The 27,764-nt window shown below is 40.4% G+C and overlaps 1 protein-coding gene across 1 annotated transcript in view; it reads right to left on the reverse strand.

The window, feature by feature from the left end:
- The window catches only part of LOC100155289 (ankyrin repeat domain-containing protein 26-like), a 93,374-nt gene that overhangs the window by 19,542 nt on the left and 46,068 nt on the right, over nucleotides 1-27,764 (reverse strand). The window contains 11 exon segments of the mRNA XM_021078249.1: nucleotides 2,062-2,245; nucleotides 4,851-5,052; nucleotides 8,734-8,875; nucleotides 9,799-9,832; nucleotides 11,598-11,768; nucleotides 14,287-14,438; nucleotides 19,526-19,608; nucleotides 22,576-22,648; nucleotides 22,741-22,769; nucleotides 23,394-23,492; nucleotides 25,904-25,997. Of these exon segments, the coding sequence (XP_020933908.1) occupies nucleotides 2,062-2,245; nucleotides 4,851-5,052; nucleotides 8,734-8,875; nucleotides 9,799-9,832; nucleotides 11,598-11,768; nucleotides 14,287-14,438; nucleotides 19,526-19,608; nucleotides 22,576-22,648; nucleotides 22,741-22,769; nucleotides 23,394-23,492; nucleotides 25,904-25,997 (1,263 nt within the window).

Genomic DNA, 27,764 nt, shown 5'->3' on the forward strand with positions numbered 1-27,764 from the left:
CTACTGATAACTGACAAAGCTAGCCACTGTACTAAGCACTTCTACAAACATCGATTCCCTCTCTAGGACATTTCTAGGATGAAGAGATTAAAAACATAAGCAAGGTCTTCTGTTTCTACTATGAATCGGCTTACACAAAACCACAAGTACTTCTGGAGTATGATACATAGAAACCCAAAATAAGCTTGAGGTTTCACTCTTGGTGAATACACTAACGGTAAATCAGGTCAAACGCATAGAGCTCTTCTTAGAAAATCATGAGAGTATTTGCTGCTGCAATAACTTTTATTTCCTCTTATTAATGTTAGAATATTAATCAGTGGGAAATAGGTGGGACATTCGATTGAACTCTTTTACTAAAAATAAGATACTTCTCCATAAATACATTGTAACTAAGCATATACTGCGGCATATCTATCACTATTCTCAAAAGTTCCTTGCACTGAAACAGGATACCACATGGAGCAAAGTGGTAAGTTTCTCACAAGGAGAAGGATGACATCCAACACAGGGTCTCTGAACTGGCCCTCCGCTTCCTCCCTGCCATCGGTGGAAGGGATGATGTCCCGGTTAATCTATCGAGGAAGTAAAATCACTGGCGAAACCAAGAATATCTATTATGACTACTAGTAGCTTTGCAATTATGGAGAGTTCATCAATTCCTATGGAAAACATTAAAGGCCTCTCCTTGGATGAGGCCATTGTGAATGTCACGACATGACTGCTGCAGACAATGGGGATCGGAACTAAAAGGGTTACTTTAGGAGTTCCCGCTATGTCTCAGTGGGTTACGAATCAGACTCAAGTAGCAGCTCAAGTCACCATGGAGGTACGGGTTTGATCCCCAGCCAGGGGCGGTGAGTTCAAGGATTTGGTGCTGCCGCAGTTGCAGTGCACTCAATCCCTGGCCCAGAAACTTCCATGTGCCTTGGGTGCAGCCATAAAAGTTACCAAAAAATGTTACTTTACCCAAAGGGCCAGAAATGCCACCTGCCCCACAAATATACTTACATAGGCTCTAAAAATCCTCTCTAGCATCTGGAATACATAGTGTTGGTCCTCAGAATATATACATATACAAACACACACACACACAATCTTCTACAACCTGCGGACACATTTCATTAGGTTTTTGGTCTCACACCTTCTAAAAGAAGTCATAAGCTTAAGGAAGAAATTGAAGGAAGAATATGTTGAAAGGAAGTGGCCTTCCTTTAAGCACAAAGATATTTATTCCACACGAACAGTTCAACTTTTAAATTAAATGATAGCTAAATTAATCACAGAGCAAAAAATACAGGCAGGTAAGGTATGGGGAAAGTAAATTCCTCTAAAAACATATAACTTGTTCCATCACAGTCTAAAGGCACTGTATTTTAATTTAGCCTGTATTTTCACATAAAACACCCTCAAAATTGGAATTCCCTGTTGGCTCATCAGGTTAAAGATCCAGGGTTGCCACTGCTGTGACTCAAGTCGCAGCTGCTGTGCAGGTTCAATCCCTGACCCAGAATGCTGTAGGCAGAGCCCAAACAGAGCCAAATGAATGAACAAAAAGCCAAAATGAGTCCATGGATTTGAAATAAGAGTATTACTTTATTGGAGTTCCCACTGTGACTCAGTGGGATCGGTGGCATCTCTGCAGGGCCAGGACACAAGTTTGGTCCCTGGCAAGTGCAGCTTGGGTTTGCATGGGAATTCCATTTGCTGCTGGGTGGCCAAAAAACAAAACAAAACCAAAAAAAACCCCAAAAGACAAAAAACAACAACAGAGAATATCACTTTGCTGAATGGACCAAAAATGCCAATCATTACATTCATGATTTAGCTCCATTTACCTAGCATTCCTCCATTCATAAAATACATACAGAGCATCTATTAGAAGCCAAGAATTGCACGAAGTTAATAATTTAATCTGTAAATATCATAGTTCATATTTCAGAGGAGAAAACCTTTTATTGGTTTAAACCTAAATGACACATATTAAATCAAAGGGATAGGATAAATGACATGGGTGAAATAGTGTTCGAAATATGGAAGTTTCACCAAAGATTAACTTACCTGGGTCGGTTTACTTCTCACAGTCTGCACTTCCAGTTCTAGTATTCTGAGAGTGAGTTCAAGTTGGTCTCTCAATTCAACATCTTTCCTGTGTTCCTCTTCTTCTTCTCTTAATCGCTCTGTAATGTCTTCATATAACATATCTGTTTCTTTTCTTTCCTCTTCTTCTTTTTGTAAGGACGATCTGTAGGTAAACATGCTTACCTTAGAATTTCCTCTTTTTTTCCTGCTGAATAGCATTGAGAACTATGTCTAGATACTCATGTTGCAACAGAAGAAAGGGTGGGGGAAAAACTGTAATTGCAATGTATACATGTAAGGATAATCTGACCCCTTGCTGTACAGTGGGAAAAAAAAAAAATCTTCTTTCCACTTTAAAAAGAAAAAAAAAAAAAAAGAATTTCCTCTTTTAAAAAAAAGTCCATTTTATGATCTTGTTCTTCAGTAGTTGATTTACTATTATAAGGAAATGTCTCTGTTCTCCAACTTTTCTTGCATTTCTAGGTCTCATTTCCTCGATTTTTAAATTATTTATTTTTTAGTATTGTTATTTTTTGTTTTTAGGGCTGTACCTGCAGCATATGGAGATTGCCAGGCTAGGGGTGGAATCGGAGCTGTAGCCACGAGTCTACACCACAGCCACAGCCACAGCCACACCTGATCTGAGCCATGTCTGCGACCTACACCACAGCTCATGGCCACGCTGGATCCTTAACCCACTGAGCAAGGCCAGGGATCAGATTTAAATTGCATCCTCATGTATGCTAGTCAGATTCGTTTCCACTGAGCCACAATGGGAACTCCCTGAATTTATTGTAGTTGATTTACAATGTTCTATTTCTCCTTACAGCAAAGTGACCCAGTCATACAAATATGTACAGTCTGTTCTCGTATTATCTTCCATCATGTTCTATCACAAGCGATTGGATATATTCCCTGTGCTACACAGCAGGTAGGTCTCCTATTTGTAATTTGTCACATCAGTCTCTTCACAGAGATATAAACACTTAAAAGAAAGCAATGAGGGAGTTCCTTGGTGGCTCAGCAGAAATGAATCTGACTGGTATCCATGAGGATGCCGGTTTGATCCCTGGGCTCAGTCAGTGGGTTAAGGACCCAGCGCTACTGTGAGCTGTGGTGTAGGTTGCAGACACGAGTCAGATCTGGCATTGCTGTGGCTATGGTGTAGGCTGGCGGCTACAGCTCTGATTCCACCCCTAGCCTGGGAACCTCCATATGCTGAGTGTGGCCCTAAAAAGTCACGCGCACACACACACACACACACACACACACGCGCGCGGGCGCGAAAGATACCAATGAAAGAAAAACATTCTGCTACTTAGTAAGTTTTAATCCAGTGTAACTAGTGAATTGTGTAGGAAAGAAATTTTGAAATTATTCAGGAAAATTAGAGGTGAAAACTAAACTTATGTCCCACACAGTCATAACGACGCTCCATTAGAATGGATGATTTTGTTACTAATTAAAAGGGGAAGCTGTTGTTTAGAAACAAGTTTACAAGTTCACTAGAAATGGTAGTGCAGCTTCCTGAACGCTTATGTGTACCCCCAAATGATTTAGAGTGCAAGATAACCTCTGTGGCTATTTTTGCATCTGCAAGTCTCTACATCTACAGTGCGTAATATCGTCTGTAGATGTCTTTTACAGAACATCTATCCGGAAATTATTAGAATCAAACCAGGCGAAGGAGTCTAATATCTATTGTCCTACAATTTTGTTTTTCTGTTTTTGGCCACACTTGCAGCATACGGAAGTTGCTGGACCAGGGATCAAATTTAAGCCGCAGCTCTGACATACATCACCACTCTCACCACCACAGAGACAATGCCAGATCATAATCCTGCTGTGCCACAGCAGGAACTACCTCCCCTGCACTTTGTATTTTTTTCTTTTGCAACACTTTCAACTTATCTTGTTAAACACTATTTAGTAAATCATTTTAAAATCAGCCCTCCCCCCAACAAGACAGGATACATTTTAATTAAACCCTAAAGAAAAATATGCCCTTTCAGCATAGACCACAGAAGCAATTTTATCTACATATGAGAAAGATGTTGAATAAGCTAATCAATAATCACTTTCCATTTTACATTTTATTCTATCCACACGTGCTAAGAAGACAACTGAAAAATACTTAAAAAAATTTCTGCCTTGAGAAAAAGGGCCACTTCATACGTCTGTGAGTGGGAATGTAAAGTAATAGAATCTTCTCTGAGAACAATTCAGAAAAATGGATTGAGGAGTCCCCACTGTGGCACATGGGGTGGAGGACCTGGCTTGATTCCATGTCACTGCCACTTTGATCCCTGGCCCCAGAACATCCACATGCCAAGAGTACAACCAGAAAAGGAAAAAACAAGCAAACAAAAAACAGAATTCTGGATTGTAGACTTTTTTTTCAAGTTCTTATACTTTATCCAAGTCATAAAATATTAAAGAATTTATAGAAAAGATGTTCCTTGTATCATTAATACTAATACAGAAAATGAAAAATGACCAAAATTCAGTCTGGCAACTAAGGAATGTGGTATCTATAAGGTGGACGTTGGTATGGTCATGACAATGATTATGTGCAATTATATGCATTAAATTATCAGATGTTTTCAATCTTAAGAACTTGCTAATTTATCTTCAGGAACTCACGGTCCACAATACTAATGACGATTTTCCCCTCTAAAATCCTAGAAGGTAAGATAGCACTTATAAAACATCTCTTCTATAACTGCATCATGAAAACAGTTAAATGGTAAAACCAAGATGCTCAGTACCTCAAGCTGCAGAGCTCTCCTTGCCACTCTGCCATTTGATGCTCTAACTGGGACTTCACTTCTTTTGTTTCTGATAGCTCCTTTTGTAGGCCACTGATCGTACTTTCCATGTTTTTAACTTTTGCTTTAAGGAGTTCACATCGGTTGTTTTTCAATTCTAGCAATCTTTTGTATGCAAAAACTGCACCTAAGCTAAGAGAACCTACATTTGGGAGAAAAGAAAAACAGAAATAAAACGCATGAGCAATTCTTGTGGATAAAGGGTGGGGTGCTTTGTACAGTCACTCATCCATAACATGAGACAATACATATTGGATATCTATAATGTGGAAGCATGCGAATAAGCTCTGCAGATAAAACACACAAGACCCCTGGCTCTTGTTCAGCTTCAAGTCTAGTAGAAGAGAGAGACAAACAAAGAAAAACTCAGAGAGGTACTATAAGACAAGAGAGGTCCATGATCAATAACGTAACTGGATGTAGACTGGGTCCAGGGAAGATTCCCCAAGGAGGAGATGACCACACTGAGAAATGAAGGCTGAGCCAGAAGCACGGAGCAAAGAAGGAAGAAGAACACTGTAGACAGTGCACAGCCTGTGCCCACGTCCTCCTGCCATCTGCTCCTCACCAAGACAGAGGAACATGTGCAAGATTCCCTTCCTACCTGAAACAAGCAAAAGGAACACAAACAGAATACATAACAAATGCTTTTCCAGACCAGGGGCTTCAGGCAAGGAAGGACAATGTTCCCTGAAAACACACGAGGTTAGCCTGAAGCAACACCCCAGCTCACTGCCTTGAGAGAATGTCCAGGCCCCAACACAGGCAGAAGGAGCTGACCTGGAGGCCACCAGGCTCCCTGAGTTGACGTGATGACACTGAGAGTCTGGTGGAACCAAAGCAGACAGCACAGGTCAGAACATGAGAAGAGGGAGTTCCCCAGTGGTGCAGTGGGTTAAGGATCCCCTGTTCTCACTGTAGTGACTTTGGTTGCTGTGGATGTGTGGGTTTGATCCCTGGCCTGGGAACTCCCATATGCCACCAGCAGGGCCAAAAACAAATGAATTAAAAAAAATAAATAACTGAATTTTCATAAAACTCATGAAGCAAAAATTGAGAGAACTGCACAGAGAAACAAATACACAATTATATTCTGAGATGGCACTAGCCCTCCCTCAATAAAGTTGACAGGCTGCAAAGCAGCAGGGATATGATAGACTGAACACCAATATTCTTCTCGAGTAGCCAGAGAACACTTACCAGAAGAGACTATATTCTGGGTCATAAAATACAGCTTAATAAAAGGAGCAAGCCAAAAAGATCTAAGTCATACCGAGTGTGTTCCCTGATGACAAAGCAATGAAACTGGAAATGAAGAATGACAATACCTCTGGAAAACACTCAAATATTTGGAATCTAAATAACCCTTGAGTCAAAGGAGTAATGAGAAGAGGAATTAGAACTCATTTTGAGTGGAACTGAAAGTGAAAACACGTTATCCCACGATCGATGGGATGCTGCTTACATCCAGGGAAATTTATAGCATTGGATGTCTGGTTCAGAAAAGAAGAAAGGTCTCAAATCAGTGACCTTGGCTTGCTCCATAAGAAACCAGCAAAAGAGCACATTAAACTCCAAGAAATCACAAGAAAGGAAAAAAGAAACATCAAAGGCAAAACTCAATGAGAAAGAGGACAAATAACACAATGTGGAAAACTCAGTGAAAACAAATGTTTCCAGGGGATCCCTACGAGGGATAGACCTCTAGCCAGGCCGGTAAGGAAACAACGAGAGAAAGGACAAACTACCAGTTTCCAAAAGGAGTAATGTGATCTTGCTACAGTGTCTACCCATATGAACAGGATGACAGAGTAATATCATAAACCTTAGGGCAACAAATTGGACAACTCAGATGAGATGGGTAAGTTCCTTGAAAGAGAAAAATTACCAAAGCGCAATGCAGAAAGAACAAGTAAGCCAAATAGCCCTCTATCTGAAAAAGGAACGAGAGCCCCAGGGAAAGACCTTCCCACAAAGGAAAATTCTAGGCCCAGATGGCTACGCTGGTGAAATCTACCAAATGCTTTTGGGAGAAATAATACCAATTCCACACAAATTCTCCTCAAACAAGGAAGATGCCTCACAGTGCTCCACTCATTCTGTGAAATTAGCATTATCCTCAAACCAGAACCAGTAAACGGTATTCCAAGAAAGCTATGTCATGAAAACGGGGGTAAAAATTCTAAATAGGACATCAGCCAATTAAAGCCAAAAATACCTTCAAGGGATAATCTGTCCAAATGGGGTCTATCCCAAGAATGCAGAACGCAGGGCTGTTTCGCTCTTTCAAAATCAACTTAGGTCAATCCCCATATTAACAAACTAAAAAGAAACACCATACGATCCTGTCGGTAGATAAAAAGATGCACTTGACAAAACTCCACATCGTCCTGAGAAAACCTGCCAGCACACCAGGAATACAAGGGAACTTCTCCGAGATGATGGAGACCTATGATTAAACCCGCAGCCAACACTGTATCTAATGAGGAGAAACGGAATGCTCCTCCCAGAATACAGGGACTAAGACAGGAACAGCTTCTTCTGCTCCTCTTCAGCACAATACCAGAGGTTCCAGCCAGTGCCATGGTCAAAGTCAAGCAACAGAAGGCATCGGAGGGGCAATGAAGAAGTGAAACTGGCTGCGAATCAGCAGGCAGCATGGTTTCCTAATAGGAGTTAGCGAACTCCGCCTTGTGGGTCAGGCTGCTTGCTTTGGTGAAGTTCTCCCAAAACACAGACACTTCCATAAATGTCTGTGCTGTCTGTGCTACTACACTCACAGCACAACTTCATGGGCTGGTTAGCTGGACAGAGAAGGTGCTGGCTGGCTGCAAGTCTTGAAGATGAACTGTCTTCAGTAAGAGAGTAGTTTAGGAATGAAGAAGCTTCCCAACCTTTGGTCACACCGAAAATCTGAGAGAATCTACCAAAAATCCACAAGACCTACTAAATGAGCTTGGTAAGGTTGGAAGACACAGAATCAATATACCAAATCCAACCATATTTCTATCATCAGAATAAACCCTCAGAAATTAACATTTAAAATATACTAGTTACAACTGCCCTGAAAAAGAAGAAATACAGGTAACCACATAAAAGACGGAGACATCGATACACTGAAAACTCCAAAATATTACGGAGAAATTCAAGGAAGATCTGCAGGAATGGAGAAATGGTCTTTCTCCAAGGCTTGAAAACTCACTATTGTTAAGAAGTCAGTTCTCCCCTAAAGAAATCGGTAGATGCAACATGATCCAGAACTCATTTGCAGAAGACTAGCAGATTTTTCTTAAAGAAAGAGACAAGCTGATTCTAAAGTTCCCCTGGAAAGAAGGGTCTAAAATGGGTACAAGAGGAAGCCAGAGGATTGACTGTGGCCTTTAACCACACAGCAAAGAGAAGCAGCAGCTGGACTGTAAGCAAGGGGCCAACATGACAAGACCTAATTTTCTAAAAAAAAACGTACCTAATAATGGTGGTTACCGTGAACACCAAGGTTCCAGGAGGGGGAAATGCAGGGCAGCAAGTCCTGAGGTTACGTCAGCATTCTCGGAGGCCAGTGATCAACTGACCTTGGGTGAAGGCACAGGCGAGAAGCCAAGTCAACAGAAAAACACAGTGAGTGGGAATTATCACTGCCCTTTGGCTGAGAGCATATAATAACTCATTATACTTTCATAGAAATCCTTTGTCTCACACTTGAACAGCACAGTAACATATCCATGCTCCGTGTGCAGTACTGGACAGTACTGCTCCGTGTACAGCTCTGTGTATATTAGAACGCTTGACACAAAAAGGCTGTCAGTTTGTACAACGGTCCTACCTTTACACTCCAGGCCAGGTTGTTCAATTAGCAACACAGAAGTCTTAGACTCGGAGCAAAGCAACTCACGATCCTCAGAAGCTGTTTCAGGTATCAGAGTTAAGTCACCAAGGTCATCCACAGAATTAACTTGCCCTGGGACCTACAAACAAATAATCATTTTTTCACAATGCCCAACAAATACTTATGAGAACGTACTAAGTGTACAGAGTTGATAAATATCCATCTTTTATGAAACAAAAACATAGATACTTCTTCAAAGAAATGATTGCTATGAAAAGGATAAATTTATTAATAGTGTTTCTATAACTTTTTTTTTTCATAGCCACAGCAGGGTATGTGGAAGATCCTTGGCTAGGGGTCAAATGGGAGCTGCAGCTGGCAGGCCTATGCCATGGCCATGGCAACGTGTGTTCCCAGGCACATCCGTAACCTATCCTGAGCTTGTGGAAACATCAGAATGTGAACCCTCTGTGCGAGGCCAGGGATTGAACCTGCATCCCCACAGAGACAACACTGGGGCCTAAACCCAGTGAGCTGCAAAGGGAACTCCTAAACTATTTTTTTAACGCAAATGTCACTACAACAAAACTAGATTTTCTATTTCTCCTTTACTTTTCTTTTTTTTTTTTAATCTTGCCCACAGCATGGGGAAGTTCCTGGGCCAGGGATCAAACCCATGCCACAGCAGCAACCCAAGGTGCAGTTGTGACAAACCTGGGCCCTTAACCTGCTGCAACAAAAGGAACTCCTCTACTTTTCCACTATACCTTTTCCCCCTTTTCTTTCTTTCTTGTTCATTTGTTTGATCTTTCTTTCTTTCTCTCTCTCTTTTTCTTTCTTTCTTTCCTTCCTTCCTTCCTTCCTTCTCTCTCTAGCTGCACAAACACCTGGAAGTTCCCAGGCCAGGGATCAAATCTGAGCCAGAGTTGTGACCTATATCACAGCTGCATCAGTGACAGATTCTTACGCCACCGTACCACAGAGGAACTCCCTCCACTATACCTATTTTAAAGTATTTTTTACTACAGGATAATATTTTTTATAATGAAGTTTTTACAATACCTTGTTCTTTTCATTAGATATTTTCTTTGCATGCCTGAAAAAACAAACCATTCGTTTCAGCAAACATCAAATACTTAACATACAAAAATAACTAAATTCCTTGTTTTTATATAAATTCTTTGCATTGGCAATTGAGATTCTATAAAAGGGATGCTTCAATACATAGAATCATATTAAAGGATCAAGAAAACCCACCAATAATAATATTAACAAAAGCATTAAAGTTAGAGCAAACGAGCGAAGGAAAAGGAAAAGCATTAGCAAGGTTACTTGCATTATTTGACAGGAAGAAATCTATCAGGGGTTTTTGTTGTCATTTGCAGTAAAAAAGAGCTTTCATGGCACTACAACTATTCGGAAAGTATCACTTAAGTCCTTACAAGAAAGAAACCCTTTTCAAAATAGCATGGTATTGGCTTTTTAAGGACTTACTACACAACTGTTGGGTATTATTCTGAGCACTTTACATGTCTAAATGGCATTTAATCCTCACAACAATTCTGGAAGGTAGGCAATGCATTAGGTGCTTTACACAGAGAGAAAATGAGGCACAGAAAGGCTAAGCAGCTGGCTCAAACCCAGACAGCTGTTCAGTACCAGACCCAGAATTCAAACCCAGGGAATCTTCAACACTTGTGTGTCACAATATGCTGAGAACGTCCTCTTTATTTTTAAGACATTTCAATAATATGATAGCAAATATATCCATATTATTGTTCCATGTCCAGCTATAATTGTCAAGAATTTCTGAATCTTGCATGCCTTTTAAAAAATAGACTTCAGACCTAGCCAATATGAGAAATCAACTTTCAGCAAAGACTTGCTTTTTCTAAAGACATTCATCAACAGGCATTTAGTCACCCATTCAGCTGTTTACTCATGCATTTCATATACATTCCTTGAGCACACAGTGCATGTTAATGACAGTTTGGCACAGGAAGCACGGCTTTGGTCATTTAGAGCTTTATAATTCATAAGTAATAATCTGTGAGAGGCTGTTCAATAGTTTATTTTCCTATTGTACGTAAAGAAGGCTTCCCCTTTTCCATGGAGTCTAAACAGTAAAATTAATATAGTCCGAGTCAAGTACCTCACAAAACCACAGCTATTCATGAGTTCATCCTGTTAAAGACCCTGTAATATCAAGAATTATCAAGAATGATTCAGTCTTATTCACTATGTCCTATGTGTTTGTATAGTTGTGATTACATCTTTTTAATATCCATGCATGATAACTTCTCAGTAACCATCTGCATATTCAGTTATTTAAGATGATTCCCCTTCACATCCAGTGAACAAGCCCTTAACATAAACTCCTCACGAATAGAGATATTGTGGACAATTAGGTTACTACACTATTGTAAAGATAATGGAGTACAATCAATAAGCTTTCCAACGCCAGAAAGGCAAACACGACTAAACTGAAGAAACAGGTCCTCTCCTGGGTCATTTCCAACATGAAACAAACAAAGAAAACCCCTAAAACACTCATCTTCACATAGGAAAGGAAAGAAAACTCCCTTGAACTCCACATTCCTCTTCAGTTGTCAGCCAGTAAATATTCTCTAAGGAGTTTACCCTTATTCACTCCAGGGCACCTGCTATGGGGCCTATTTCTTGAAACTACTTCCAATCAAAGGCACTCATCCCCATCTCAGCTCTTCAGCAGCATTCACCTGATAGAGCTGAGCATTCTCTTGGCTTGGCTTGGCTTGTATACTATATTATGCTGATCTATTTCCAGAAGTATTCACTGCTACTATCTTTTCACCTAGAAATAAAGAATTTGTAGATTTTACCTGCCATCATCCTGATCTCTTTCACTTAAGCTGCTGTCCTTTTTCATGTGTAGTAAACCAGTAGTAAGTGAATCAGCCTTCTCCAATATTGATGGAATCACAACTTCTTTTGACGTCTTTTTTTCAATTTTCTTTTTCCATACTTCTTTCATGGGCATGCCAGGACAGTTACTTTGAAAAAGAGATCCATTAAAAAGCCAATGTTTTCTAAAAATTCTACTCATAGTTAAAAACAGTTGTCATGAAATTCCAATTCTTATCCTTCTAAGTCACTGATTGCTTCACAAAGCAGTTGTGAAGTACCACCCGTATACAAGGAAATACAAATTCTTGGTTCAAAGACAGTTTACAGTGATGATACAACGTGATATGTAGTTCTCATATGACAGTTGTAAGTAAATATGAGGAAATTTTTACAGAAGAGGTAAAATAAAACAGGAAGTCATGGGGAAAAGAAATGGGAGAAAGTCATTCTACATAGAGTGGCGAATGGGAGCATGACGATGAGGCACATGACATGTAGGTGTTTCTAAGGAATTGGAAAGAAAAGTACAAACTACATGAAAGCAAGCAGAGAGATGAGTCTGACAAGGACATCTGAAGAACCACAAATGTTACGCTAAAAAGCTGGAGTTCAGGAGTTCCCGTCGTGGCTCAGTGGTTAACGAATCCGACTAGGAACTATGAGGTTGCGGGTTTGATCCCTGGCCTTGCTCAGTGGGTTAAGGATCTGGCATTGCTGTGAGCTGTGGTGCAGGTCACAGACGTGGCTTGGATCCTGTGTTGCTATGGCTCTGGCGTAGGCCGGTGGCTACAGCTCCCATTAGACCCCTAGCCTGGGAACCTCCATATGCTGCTGGAGCAGCCCAAGAAATGGCAAAAAAAAAAAAAAAAAAAAAAAAAAAAAGCTAGAGTTCGGTGTCTCAAAGAAATGGCACTTAGACATGGGACTATATTTAGACTTGTACTATATGTTCTTTGTTTTAAATATAACAATGCTTACTTCAAATGATTTTTTAGAAATATATCGCAGGGCACATGAGCCAGGAAAGAAGCAATCAAGGAAATATCTTGAGGAAGAAATATTTACTTTTAAAACACCCACATGCTGGGATGAAGGCAGCATCATGGCTGAAAAAGAGGTGCCTCATCATGTGCCTCCCCCCACCCCAGTGTGGAATCAATCCATGGACCAAAGCGGTTTGTGGGGGTTATAGGATCCAGCTCCAGACACCAAGGGGCCTGCAAAGAGTCCTGCATACTCACATCCTGATAACAGACAAACAGACCCCATCCCAGCAGTGGACACTGCCTGCCCCATGAATTGGCTCCAGCCACACTTAGCCATATCCACAGAACCCCTGGAAACATTGTTGTAGCTAATCACTCATAGTTTATAGAGAGCCTTTGTGGAAATCCAGGTTTCCAGCAGAGAACTTCTAGCACACCAATGAAGTGTACAAGCTTAGACACACTGGAGAGGGCAGTCATTAAAGACTGGAAGAGGAAACTGTGAATTCAAAGGCAAAGACAGCAATGCAAAACATTAAGGAACATGACATCAAGAAAACATGATAACATCAAAGGATCACAATAATCTTCCACTAATCACAGTCCAACCAAATCAGGAAAATAATACACAAACAAAAGGAGACATTTAAGAAGAGATAGGAACAATAACTACATATACATATAAAGTTATATTTTTAAAAAACCCAAATGGAAATTCTGGAGCTAAAGAATACAATGAATGAAAGGAAAAATACACTAAGCACTGATAGCAAAATGGACCAAGCAGAAGAAAGAGCCTATGAGTTAAGAGATAGGACTTTTAAATCATCTGTAGGAGAAGAAGGAACAAAAGCATGAAAAAGTGTCAAGGAAGCCCATGTGAATGACCAGGTATCATCAGAAGAAGCAATGCATGAATTACTGCAGTTAAGATAGGGAGAAAGGTGAAGCTAGGGAGATGAAAAGATAGGGAGAAGGTGGCAGAAAGCTTATTTAAAGGAAAAAAAAAAATGCCTGAGGACTTCCTAAACCTGGGAGAGATTTGGGCAGCCAAAGGGCTAAAGCTCATACATCACCAAACAAAGAAATCTTCACCAAGAGATATTATAATAAAAGTGTTAAAATTCAAAGATGAAGAATCTTAAAAGCAGGAAGAAGAAAGAGGCTTGTAAATTTTAAGGGAACCCCCCAATAATTCTCTCAAAGAATTTTGAGGGACGAGGATGACATACCCAAAGCGCTAAGAGAAAGAAACTGCCAAGCAAGAACACTCTATTCCAGAAAAGTTGTCTTTCACAAATAAAGGAGAGATTGACTTTCCCAGACAAACCAAAGTGGAGGGAGTTCACCACCACTAGACTTGCCTCCCAAGAAATGCTGAAAGGAGTCGTGAAGCTGAAGTGGACGGACGCTAACTTGAAACACAAAACATACTGAAATAGATGACACCATCTATGGTACAGACCAGCATCCAGGCAAATCCAGGAAACTCTAACCCTGTGATAAGGTGGAGTGGGAACCAATTAACTCTAGTATTAAGGCTAAAGGACAAGAGTATTTAAAATAACTATAGTCTTAGGGAAATATACAGTTCATTAATTATGAACATCAGCTCAAATGTGAATTGGTTTGATAGGAAAATAACAATTGTCTACTGTTACATATTGATATAGGTTACCTATCAGAATCTTCATTCTCCATAGTAGGAAACTGCTGGGTATGAGTCTTTCCCTTCTGCCTCTGTTGAAGTAACCCACTCTCATCAGCATCACGTCTGCTCTCTGACGCTTCCATCACACTGCTTCTGTGCTCCTTCTTTTCTGCTTCAACCTTTTGTGAAAGTTTGACACTGAAGATGACTGTTCTTACTTTATTCACTATAAAGACCTTCTCGGTTTGCATTAATCTTGTCATTTGACTCAGAGTTTGCTCTGGTTTTAATGGCTAAAAATATATTTATACTGATTTTATCATTACAAGTCATTGATTTTTTTGTAAATTATGCTTCTTCCTCTTTGAGGAAAAGAAACAGAATTCCCAAAATTTCAAACAGAGCTTTCTTAATGTTGGTTATGTTTCATATGCACATCCAGGTTTCCCCATCTGTCTGGCAGAGACAGAGCAATAAAAAGGCCAGGACACAGTATTTGTCCTCTTCTGTCTTTACAACCTGGATTTTCTCTTCACCAGCCAGATTTAGAGGCTGCGACTCTTTGATAACAAAAAGGAAACTTTCTTCTTTCCACACTAAAGATATTCTCCCTGTGGAGATATTCTTCTGGCCTTTTACAATGTTTTTTTTGGGGGGGGGTTCAAAAACATAATGATGTTCACTAAAATTGAGGAACCCATGTTTACCCAGACACCAAGGGAAGAGTGAAACTGAGAAGCTGTTAGTTTGTATGGAATGATGGAAAATGAGTAATACTTTCCAATTTCATATTCGATAACCATAAAATCCTATAGCTGGATGGTATAGAGATCATTATCTACTCTAGCCTCACTATTTACCAATAATGGGAATAAAACCAAGAAAGTTAAATGATTTGTCCAAGAGCCCTAATGGAGCATTCCCTAGCATTTTATGGCATCAAAGAGATGATACAGGAGTTCCCATCGTGGTGCAGTGGTTAACAAATCTGACTAGGAACCATGAAGTTGCAGGTTCGATCCCTGGCCTTGCTCAGTGGGTCAAGGATCCAGCATTGCCATGAGCTGTGGTGTAGTTCACAGGCATGGGCTCAGATCCCACATTGCTGTGGCTCTGGCGTAGGCCGGTGGCTTACAGCTCCGATTAGACCCCTAGCCTGGGAACCTCCATATGCCTCACGAGCAGCCCAAGAAAAAACAAAAACCAAAACACACACACACACACACACACAAAGAGATGATACAATTCTACAACACTGAATCTGATAAATTACCAAATAAACATCATATTAACCAGGTGTGTTAAAAGTGTGATTTTTGGTCAAGAAATTCAATGCCTTCCTCAATTGGGGGGTGGGGCTTATCTCCTTTTCCCTTTAAAGCAGAATATCTCCAGATTTTGCCTACCTTTGAAACTGAAAGCACCTCTTATACAAATAAAGCAAATAAACAAATAATCTATTACTGGAAGAAAAAAAAATAACACACCTCAAAACTCAGTTGTCTCCTTTGGAGATAAAATACTGATTTTTTTTTTTTTTTTTTTTTTTGCTGAGGGCTCATACTACCTATACGATAAAATCATACATGTCAAACTTTCCATATTTCATGAAACAACATAATGTAAAGGCCTGACTCAACAGAAACAGCTGGAAGTGGTAATTAAAGAATATGTATGAGTCCATGCGTTTGTTATTAAAAATATCTTGAAAAGGCCATGTTGGGATTCGAAGTGCCTAGGCTAGGGACTGAGTAAAGCAGGTAAGATTGCACACAGGAAGGCTCAATAAACAGATTAGTGGAAACATGGGTTTCAGCCCCTTCTCTTAATCACGGCTTCCTTCTCATTCTGTGGGAATGCAATTTAGTTTTAAGCCAATAGATTTTAAATAGAAAACAACCCTCCAGCTTAATATATTTCTTAAGTAACTCCCTTTGTGCCTATTCTGGCTCACAAGGCCACAAGGTAGCTAAATTAGTTTCCCAGCCCACTTGAAAGACTGACAGAGAGACACTTGGGTTGATTGAGCAATAAAACCCAAGAAAATATTTTCATGAACTCCTGTTATTTAGATGGCAGAAATTCCTATTTCCACCCAATTACATATTTAGATGACCCCAGTTTATATGGAAATCTTCATAAGTGGAAAATCAGAATGGATCAGATAACTGATTAAGGCAAGAACCAAAGCCATAACAAATGAAGCTCTACATCTTTCTGAAGATGAATTTTCTCTTGTTCCAGAGCTGGGATCCCTACGGGCAACATGCCTATCTCATGCTTAAACCTTTGCATATCTTGCTGTAATTCTTCATTTAGATATACCTTGGATGTTCTGGTACTATTTGGCGAAGAACACCCATTTTCTAATGCAGCTTCCACGCTTTTATAGTGATTAGCACTGCAATGATCTGCATGCAAGGACTCCTGGAACCAGGCTTGTATAGGTTGGATTTTCTTAGGACTATCTACAACAACTGAAATAGTGTGACTTTTTATTTGAATCATGCGTTTCATCTCAGTGGAGGGAGCAAGCTACAAATCCAAAGGGCTTTTGCCATCACTAGACGGAGGCAGGTGTCTGATGTCTGGTTTCCAGCAAGTGGTAGTTTGATTCCTATTTGGTAACATGTGCACATCAAATTTTTGGTCTTCTTTGACTTCAAATATAACTACGGGGTTCCTTCCTTTTTTAAATTTTACACGAACTCTCCTCATTTCTGTTAAAAACTTGTGCAGTGCCTGGCTTATCCCTTTCACTGTCTAATTTATTTTCATTCCAGTAAAGCTTTGAAGATGACAAGCAAGCCATGCGTGTGAATATGATGGAAAACATTTTTGAGAATGGGCTATTTCTGTTATGAAAAGGCCTAGAATACTACAGAGATAGATACTCCAGTATTTTTCCCCCTCATCATCCAGTGTCCTGTTTGTCAGACCAGAAAGTATTTCCTGTAAGTCTGCTCCTACTTTAGAGTTAGCATCGGGTGGTTCTAACTCAGGACCAAGAGGAATTTTGTATTTTTCACAAATTGCACCAAACTTCTGCTTGAACTCATCTGTGATGGGTTTGAAATGACCCTTCTACTCTAATTTGCCTTGCCTGAACCACATTTCCTCATAGTTTTGTATACAAGTAAGTCCTGAATATACAGAGAGGGCCCCTCTATCACATTCCTTATTCACTTCTGGTTCTTGAGGGCTTTTTTGCAGATGCAAACATGGAAGGTACTTGGCTTGATTTGATTTTCAGATATCTTTTCTGTCAGGGTACATGTTTGAAAATAACTTTACCCATAAATAATCAGGTATGGATAAAGAAAAATTAGAAAATATTTGAAACATAAATTTCTTACTCTAGGTTTAGTTACTATCAAATCACTAGAGCATACAACTAAGAAGAGAAAAGTAACTTGCCTTAGCCTGCAATAGGAGAAAAACCTGAACTCACAAACCTATTTTATCATTGTCTGTTTGAATTGAACAAATCTTATGTGTTAAATCTCACAAAAATGAATTAGGAGAGAATTTTTAATGTTATAAAGCCACATTTTAAAATTACACTTTAAAAAACACTCACAGTGCATGTGAGCATTTTTTATTAAGGACTAATAACTGGAGAATAGGCTAACTTCAAATTAGTAGTAGCCAAAATCAATGAACCTTAATCAGAAAGAGGAACAAATTCCTAAATGTTAATGCAAATCTTATACTACAAATTGCTATACGTTGATATATATATATCAAGTTGCAGCCAGTTATATTACCTTCTAATATTCACTAGCGAGAGTGGCTAAAATAACTTGGATAGTAGTTACTGATTTTTCCATCCTAAAATGACATTCATTAGAAACCTACTGTTTATGCCCTGGTAAAAAAATCCAACCCTGGAAGGTTTGATTCTCTTAATAGGCAATCAGGTTGACTGTATGACCCCATTCTCTGAATGAAGTAGATTCTGAAGTCAATCACAGAGAGCTCACAAGACAACATGAATCTTTAATCAGGGCATTTGCGACTGGCAGTTGAAAACTGTCAATTCTGAACCACTAGACTGATGACTCCTTAAGGATTCTAACTCAGTAGCCATCATTATTATATTGGTCATAATTTCAACAGCTTCATCATATGATTCGATATTGGGTATCAACTTCTTTTTTTTTTTTTTTTGGCTTTTTGCCATTTTTCTTGGGCTGCTCCTGCAGCATATGGAGGTTCCCAGGTTAGGGGTCAAACCGGAGCTGTAGCCGATGAGCTATGCCACAGCCACAGCAATGCAGGATCCAAGCCGCGTCTGCAACCTACACCACAGCTCACGGCAATGCCGATCCTTAACCCACTGAGCAAGGCCAGGGATCAAACCCGCAACCTCACAGTTCCTAGTCGGATTCGTTAACCACTGCGCCACGATGGGAACTCCAGGTATCACTTTCTTTATCATGGGAGGATGTTATAAAAAGGGAAGAAGGAGGGGAGTTCCTGTCGTGGTGCAGTGGTTAACGAATCCGACTAGGAACCACGAGGTTGAGGGTTCGATCCCTGCCCTTGCTCAGTGGGTTAACAATCCGGCGTTGCCATGAGCTGTGGTGTAGGTCGCTGACACGGCTCAGATCCCTCGTTGCTGTGACTCTGGCCCTGATTAGACCCCTAGCCTGGGAACTTCCCATATGCCGTGGGAGTGGCCCAAGAAATGGCAAAAAGAGGGGGAAAAAAAAAAAGAAGCAAACAATATTGAGCAGATTTTGTTGCCTCAATACCAAGGATAGAGTTTCATTACAGATTATTATAGTCTGTAACTATATATATATATATATATATATATTTTTTTTTTTTTTTTGGTCTTTTTGCCATTTCTTGGGCCGCTCCCATGGCATATGGAGGTTCCCAGGCTAGGGGTCGAATCAGAGCCATAGCTGCCGGCCTATGCCACAGCCACAGCAACATGGGATCCGAGCTGCATCTGCAACCTACACCACAGCTCACGGCAACACCGGATCCTCAACCCACCGAGCAAGGCCAGGGATCAAACCTGCAACCTCATGGTTCCTAGTTGGAGTCATTAACCACCTGGCCATGACGGGAACTCCTAGACTCTAACAATATTTTTTTAAGGTTTATGGCTGGAGAAATGCTATAAAAACCAAATACTAAATTTTTGTCTATTGACTCTAAACGGCTGGTTGGAAAGGTAATTTCACCTGAACTATGTTATTAAAGCACTGAAAACAGAATTAAACCAGATATTTAAATGTACAGTCTTACACACCTGTGGGTGGTTATTTTCATTTCCAGCAGGCCTTTCTTGCTCTTCCTCTGACTTCATTTCTAAGTCTTGTTCTGTTGACAAATCTAAATGTTTAGTTAAAATTAACTACTTAGAACAGTTAGATAAATGAATCTTTATCACAATAGATTAAGAAAACCAACAGTTTATCAACTGACAGTTTAAATTAAGCTTAAAACTTAGCCACATATTTCTTCTTTAAGAAATACTTCTAACTATCTACAACTTCAACAAGCCATTTGGGAAATACAGATGGCACCAGGTCAAAGACAAACACCCCAAAGATTCACTTGCAAATTCATCCACCAAGCATCGGTGAACAAATAGAAACATATAAATCAGGACAGGAGTTCCTGTCATGGCCCATCAGAAACAAATCCAATTAGGATCCATGAGGATGCGTGTTCAATTCCTGGCTTTGCTCAGTGGGTTGGGGATCCAGTGTTGCCATGACCTGTGGTGTAGGTTGCACACATGGCTCTGATCCTATGTGGCTGTGGAAGCAGCAGTAGCTCCAATTTGACTCTAGTCTGGGAACTTCCATATACCGTGGGTGGGCATGGCCCTAAAAAGCAAAAAACAAACAACCAAACGAAAAAACAGAGAGCAAACTAAGTTACAATATACTCTTGTTTGCCTCATAATTGTACCTTTTTAATGTTTCAAGTGAAATCTTTTTTTTTTTTTTTTTTTTTTGGTCTTTTGTCCCTTTAGGGCCACACCCGCAGCATATAGAGATTCCCAGGCTAGAGGTCTAATCAGAGCTGTTGCTGCCTACGCCACGGCCACAGCAACATCAGATTGGAGCCGCATCTATGACCTACACCACAGCTCACAAAAATGCTGGATCCTTAACCCACTGAGCGAGGCCTGGGATTGAACCCGCAACCTCATGGTTCCTAGTCGGGTTCATTTGTGCTGTGCCAAGCCGGGAACTCCATGAAATCATTTTTTAAAGATTTTTATTTTTTCTATTACAGTTGATTTACAATGCTGTGCCAATTTCTGCTGTACAGCAAAGATAAGCGCACCTTTTTAACAACACATGAAACCTCAACTGCAAAATTATCCATGGTTTCCCAAACTGGTGTTACTTCTACGCTGTTATCAGTTCCTTATTCTGAAATGCATTCCTCTACTGCTCTGACAAATTTCATGTTTTTCAGACTCAGCCTGCTTTGTGAAGGCCTCCTTGATTATGGCTATTTTCTCCCAGATAAATAAGTATCTCTTCCCCTGGAGCTGCCATAGTATTTTATTGATTTCTGCAGTCAATTTTTCCTCCTCAAGTGCAAATCATTTCTTTAGATATCTATTATCTTTTCTTCTAGACTGCAGAGGGCAAGCTCTTCTTGGTTGTCATTGTTGTTTTTGCTTTGTTTCGTTTTTTGGCTATTCCCACAGCGTGTGGAAATTCCTGGGCCAGGGATCAAATCTGAGCCACAGCTGAGACCTGCCTATCCAGCAAGCCCAGATCCTTTAACCCACTGAGGGCCAAGGATTGAACACACAGCTCCAAAGACATCCAAACCGCTGCAGTTGGATGGTTAACCCATTGGACCATAGTGGGAACTCCAGGACAAGTTTTTTTAAATAATCTTTGTATAAACAGTCTTTATTTCTTTTACTCAATAATTGTCTACTGAGTTCCTGCTCAGTACTAGGCACTGATGTTTCAGAAGCATTTAAAGGAGTTTCCTGGTGGCCTAGTGGTTAAGGACACAACACAGTCACTGCTGTGGTGCACGTTTGATCTGCAGCCCCAGAACTTTCACATTTCATGAGTGTGGGCATAAAAAGAAGAAGAAGAATATAGATAAAAGGTGTCAGGGATGGCTTTCTAGAGTTAATGCCTGAAGTGAGTCAGCAGTGACGTCAGTCAGATTCAAAGGAACAGAGGGCAGGAAAGAGAGAGGGCAGGCAAGGCTGTTCTGAGGCAGGAAGAGAAGAATGCAGTCAGGTAAACATTTGTCTACACTACAGGAAGAGGTGAGGAGGGTCTCAACAGCTGTTCAGATGACTGGAGCAAAGGACAGCCAGAAAAGGCTGGAGATAGAGAGTCAGGCAAAAGTCCGATTATGAATACTTTTTACGTCATTGTAAGATGCCTGGACATTCATTTGCTTTCTAGAGTGGTTCACGGTCCTACATGCCCTTGAGACAGATCACTCTAAGTGTGGTGGGAGGGATGCATTTGAAAGGCATACAAATAAATGGAGGGACATGAGTCTGAAGGCTTTAATAAGCAAAAAAGCCGGTCCAGGCTTCAACTGAGGAGATGTTTCCAGAAATACTTAGGATCTAATATGATCGGGGCCCTGCATAGGAGCAATCATTATTAATGAACAAAGGCATAAATCCTGGGTCCTTGGAGAACAAGGCTCTGCTTAATATTTTACGAATGGTAGCAACTGAGAAGGGGAATTATCTACAGGAGTGGCTTGAAGTTATTCCTATTTATTTTGCAGTTTTCCTGTTTCACATCTTCCCGTGTTGAGGGTGAGGGAGTGGGAGGGACTGGGAGTTTGGGTTCGTACATGCACATAACTGCCTTTAGAATGGATAGGCCATGGGGTCCGCCTGGACAGCACAGGGAACTACATGCAATCATGTGTCACAGAACATGACAGACGATGGTATGTGAAGGAGAATGCCTATGTGTGCATGGCTGGGTCCTTTTGCTGTACTTGACAGAACACTGTAAGTCAACTACAATAAAAACGTTAAAAAAAAAAAAAGAGAGAGAGAATCCACTTCAACCAGCATTCCACATAATGGCATGCTGCTGTTTGTCTCTATTTTAAAAACAGGAACCAAAAACTGCATAAATAGACAACGAAATCTATGTTTCTTATGCTTGGAAATACCTTTCAAAGCTTAGATACCAACAGTAACATCTACCTTATTTACCTCAAATCCTCCCATTAAATTAAAAAAAAAATAGTAGCAGAATCATGAGTAAGAAGACTGTGAGCATTTCAACTATTTTAGTGTCCTACTTTTCAGAGTTACATTTGTATTGCGAAATTTACCTGATCTGGACGCTTGCAAATTCTTTGTTCCAACTGTTTTTTTACGAACAGCACTGTTGACTCCAATTGGAGGCTGAATGGGTTTGGAATAGAGTTGATTAAAAATAACATACACACGATAAAATCTGTAGTTCTTACTTCAAGCTAAAAGTCTAAAAGCGTTACCTTCGAGTGAGGATGTTTTTCCGGAGAAGCTAAAAGGCAAAACGAACGTGTATCAATTAGCTGTAAATACGAAAGCTAGGTATTCATTTATGCAGAGTCAGTACCAAGTGGAGTTCGGCTGCTTGGCTCTGGCAATGAGTGTGTTAGGTTTTGGTGTTCTCTCTTGGGTGCGGGGAGTTAGGACAGGGACAGGAACCCGAGAGAAGTATGCATTCATTATAGATCCCGAATAAGCAAGAGGCATGTAGGTTTAACAAAACATGCAGTTAAGATTTCAAAAGGAAGGAATGCTATGTTTCCAATGATTTTGCACTAGCAAAGTGCACACACGGCAATGTGAACATGCTGGCTGATAAGAGAAAAGTCGTTTCTAATCAGAGGAATGGATCATGATCCCAAGGGGATAAAGTGAGAGCTGATGGGAAAACGCAACAGCCTCTCTTTCGTGCAATACGCGGCAGCATGGACCCCCATTATACTGCAAGCGTTTATCATCATCTTCAATTTGCTCTCTGATTTAGGAGGCACCCATTTGGGATGGCACTTCAGTTGAATGTACAATTCATTTCTCATCAGAGAGAGTGTGTGGAACTGACCATCTGGGATATATACTTGCAGAGTAATACTGCATAGAAATATTCAATTTTCCATACCCGTGTGGGCCTCTTCTATGCCTCTATTTCTTGGATCCTCTCGTTTAGCCCTCTTAGAGTTGCCTGATCCACTCGCCCAAGGAGGTCTATGAGGCACATCTGAGGAATAATGTATAGAAAATATTCAATATTGAAATACTGTTGTCAAAAAGGACAAAATAAATTCAAATGCAACAGCCATATTAGATATCAGTGATATTTTGTATTTAAAAATCAGTGTAGCATTTACTGATAATACCAATTTATCATTCAGGGAGTGAATCTATTCATTTCTTCTGTTTCCACAATCTGTTGGGTTTGGTATCTCATGCCAATGTTCAAAAGGATCTTAACAAAAAATTAGCCCTCTTAATAAAAACAAGAGCCAAATACAAATACACTGAAGCCACTTGTAAGGCATTCTCTCCAATTTCCTCACTAACACCACAATCATCCACTTAACGTCTTTCTTTCTTCCTCCTTCCTTTCACCATGTCCTCCCCTCTTCAAAGGCAATCTCTAGATCTGTGGTCTCAATTCTGCCCCTTTTACGTGTTTTGAAGGATCATCCCCACCACTTCCTTTTTCCCTCCTGCTTGGCTGTAGCATCTCACATGGATAATCCCTCCTTCACCTCTTTCCTGCCTTCTAGCTATAAACATGGTCAGAAAGAAAAACAGGAGTGCTCTGCAGCCTGGCAGGTTCCCGACTGGATACTGCTACTGCAGTGGCTCAGGTCGCTGCTGTGGTGTGGGTTCCATCCCTGGCCCGGCAACATCCAAATGCTTTGGGTGAGGCCAGAAAAAGCAAGAAGGAGACCAAAAAAGAACCGGAAAGAATGCTTTTCCTTAATCATGTTATATCTTGAACTAGCCAATGACTTGTCCCTCAGATTTCTCTAACACAAGTCTGCACACTGGCCTGAAGACCAGCGACCTGGGCATCCCTTGAGGCTTGCGAGAAATGCAGAATCCCACACCTGTGGCTCAGAAGATGCACCAGAGAGCCACAAGATCTCTGGTCACTCATTAAATCTGAGAAAGTCTGGTCTTTATTGAGTCTGCTTCTCCATTACTTCAACTTAATTAATCCTTCTGACATCTAGCTTCAAGGTCCTGTAAATTTCTAATGGACTCTATCAGCCTACAGCTTCCTTGATCCCCCCCATACCGTGCCCTGCTCTCTTCTTCTTTCCAGTCCTCCCCTTCTGGCCCATATGACACCATCCCCTAAAACAGCAACCTTTCTATGACATGCATGTATATTCAATTGCAGTTGACCACATATGCCCATGACCACTCACGGAGGGGAACACACAGTGCTGCTCAACCAGGGAACTCCGTCCTGAATGCCTTCCTCACAATGAGAACAGTAAGACTGCGATTATTAGGCTGTACTTCGCCGACAAGTTCTGCTGCTGGATATCCATCTCACAGTTCAGACCCTCCTCCCCTCCTTTTTCTAAGGAACCACTGTACTTTGCCACCTTCCACCATAGCACCCTGCTTCCTTTTCCTTCATTCACACCCTGTAGTCTCTGCCTCTCTCATCCTTCATTCTTCTTCTCCGCTTCCCTGTCTCCTGACTTTCCTAAGGTTGTAAATGATCTTGAATGGAACTAATGAATCATTTAGCTACTTAAAGGGGACTCTCAGTTTAAACTGTTGCTGACACTTGACATGCCCCACAAGTTCCTTCCTTTCTCATCTGTTTCCTCACTATGCATTCAACAGGTGCTTTCCACTGGCTAGGAGAATATATCCGGGAGTTCCCTGGTGGCCTAGAGGTTGAGGATTTGGCTTTGTCACTGCAGCGTCTCAGGTCCATCCCTGGCCCAGGAACTTCCTCATGTTGCAGGTGCAGTCAAAAAACAAATAAATACATTTTAGCATTTTTGGGGGGGTTGGATATGGTGTATATACACACTGGAATACTACTCAGCCATAAAAAAGACCAAAATAATGCCATTTGCAGCAACATGGATGGAACTAGAGACTCTCAAACTGAGTGAAGTTACTCAGAAAAAGAAAGACAAATACCATATGATATCACTTATATTTGGAATCTAACATATGGCACGAATGAACTTTTCCATAGAAAAGAAAATCATGGACTTGGAGAATAGACTTGTATGTGTGTGTGTATTTGCCAAGTGGGAGGGGGAGGGAGTGGGATGGATTGGGAGCTTGGGGTTAATAGATACCGACTATTGCCTTGGAATGGATTAGCAATGAGATGCTGCTGTGTAGCACTGGGAACTACGTCTAGTCACCCATGATGGGGCATGATAATGTGAGAAAAAAGCATGTACACATATATGTGTAACTAGGTCACCATGATGTACAGTAGAAAAAAAATAAGGTACTGGGGAAATTAAAAAATCCAAATAAATAAAAATTAATTAATTACTAAAGCAAGGAAGTCATAAATGACCAACACAGAATAATGTTTGGAAAAAAAAAGGAATATGTCAGAATTCCTGTTTTATCATCAATATGTACATTGACTTTTTAAAAAAATAACATTCTTACCTTCTACTTCTCCATTTACTCTATTTTTACCTCTTTGACCTGAAGCTCCAGAAAAATGATCAACGTACTTCTGTGAAAGACTCTCAGAAGGACACTGTTAAAATTTAGTTTAATAACTGAGTTGCATAAAGTTTTTCTCATCCCTCTCTAAGAAAATACCTGGATTTCCCTACTTTATTTTTAATGTCCTACTTTAGAAACATGTAGACTTAAAAATGACAGAACATGGATTGAAAATTCAAATATTTAAATTGAAAACTTCACACATGCTCGCCAGAACAATTCTATTCTTTCATCCCCTCTTTTGGCGATTGACTCTGTAAACAGAGCATGGAAATCCTGAGTCAGTTTTTTCACCCACAAAATACTGAATTACATAACACATTTCATCCAAGGATTAACTTCAAAACACATAACTTGACTTTGCATTCTCGACCGAAAGAAGAGGATATTTTAACTGCATAATTATATATATATATATATATACACATATTTCAACAAGTTCTTAAAGAAGTATACCTGCTATAAATTTAAACTATTTCTAAAGACAAATATTTTAGTATTAAAATAACATACTTGGCATGAAAAGAAACCTTGGCATATAAACCCTGTTGAGTATAAATAGAATATTGTACAAACTGCTTCATTTACCTATACCAGGGCTTAAAAGGATCAATTATTTGATAAAATATTTATTGATGGGAGAAACAGTTGAACAGAAAAGGTAATAACAAAATAGTAAGAAAAACCTTCAAGATTAATAGCAAGGAAATTTCAATATAATTATGTAATTTCTCAAAAAAGGAGAGCAAGCGTTCATAAGAGAGGAATGAGAACATGTATTTATTAAGCCCCCAAATGTGCCAGGCCCTTATTATGCACATTTTCTTTTCTACGTGCAAAAATAATAATCAAAATGATCATAAGGAAGGGAACAGACTGGGGTACCTGGTGCTCGCCCTGGGCCTGTGCCTAGGGCTTGGGACCCTGGCAGTTGTCCCCCGGTGTGGCTGGAAAAAATGATCCTGGTCATTCCAGGATATGAGAGTGAAATGATGAACAGAAGGGACCCAGTCTTCTCTCTGTCCAGATGGTCCCTTCTCCAAACCTTCACATGACTGGCTCCATCCCTTGGCAGCTCTTGTCACCCTCAGCTCTCTTCTAACAACCTCCATTCCACCCTCACGCCCATCCTCTGCCAAACTCCCCCAGTGTTGTCTAACCTAACCGTCTCCATGTCAGGTTATTCCCATGAAGGTCTTACAGTGATATCGGAAAGATTTGTTTTTCTGCTTCTACCACGACAGCCTAACCCCTCAGCTGGTACATTCTGTGTCCAAGTGCCAGGCCCATAGTTGGTATTCAACAATAGGAATTTATTTAAGGTCAAAATATTTAAAATCTCGAGAGGGGGAGTTCCCGTCGTGGCGCAGTGGTTAACGAATCCGACTAGGAACCACGAGGTTGCAGGTTCGGTCCCTGCCCTTGCTCAGTGGGTTAACAATCCGGCGTTGCTGTGAGCTGTGGTGTAGGTTGCAGATGCGGCTCGGATCCTGCGTTGCCGTGGCTCTGGCGTAGGCCGGTGGCTACAGCTCCGATTAGACCCCTAGCCTGGGAACCTCCATATGCCGCGGGAGCGGCCCAAGAAATAGCAACAACAACAACAACAACAACAACAAAAGACAAAAAGGCAAAAAAAAATAAAATAAAAAAATAAAATAAAATCTCGAGAGGGCCTCAAGTGCCAGAGCACTAATATACCTGTAGGAGGTAACTGATCACAGTCTACTGAAACTTAACGCACCCCAAGTCAGAAATCCACACGCCTGTTCTAGCTGTCACATCCTTAACTGCTATCATC

The sequence above is a fragment of the Sus scrofa genome, chromosome 17 (genome assembly GCF_000003025.6).
Source record: "Sus scrofa isolate TJ Tabasco breed Duroc chromosome 17, Sscrofa11.1, whole genome shotgun sequence".
NCBI classification, from domain to species: domain Eukaryota; kingdom Metazoa; phylum Chordata; class Mammalia; order Artiodactyla; family Suidae; genus Sus; species Sus scrofa.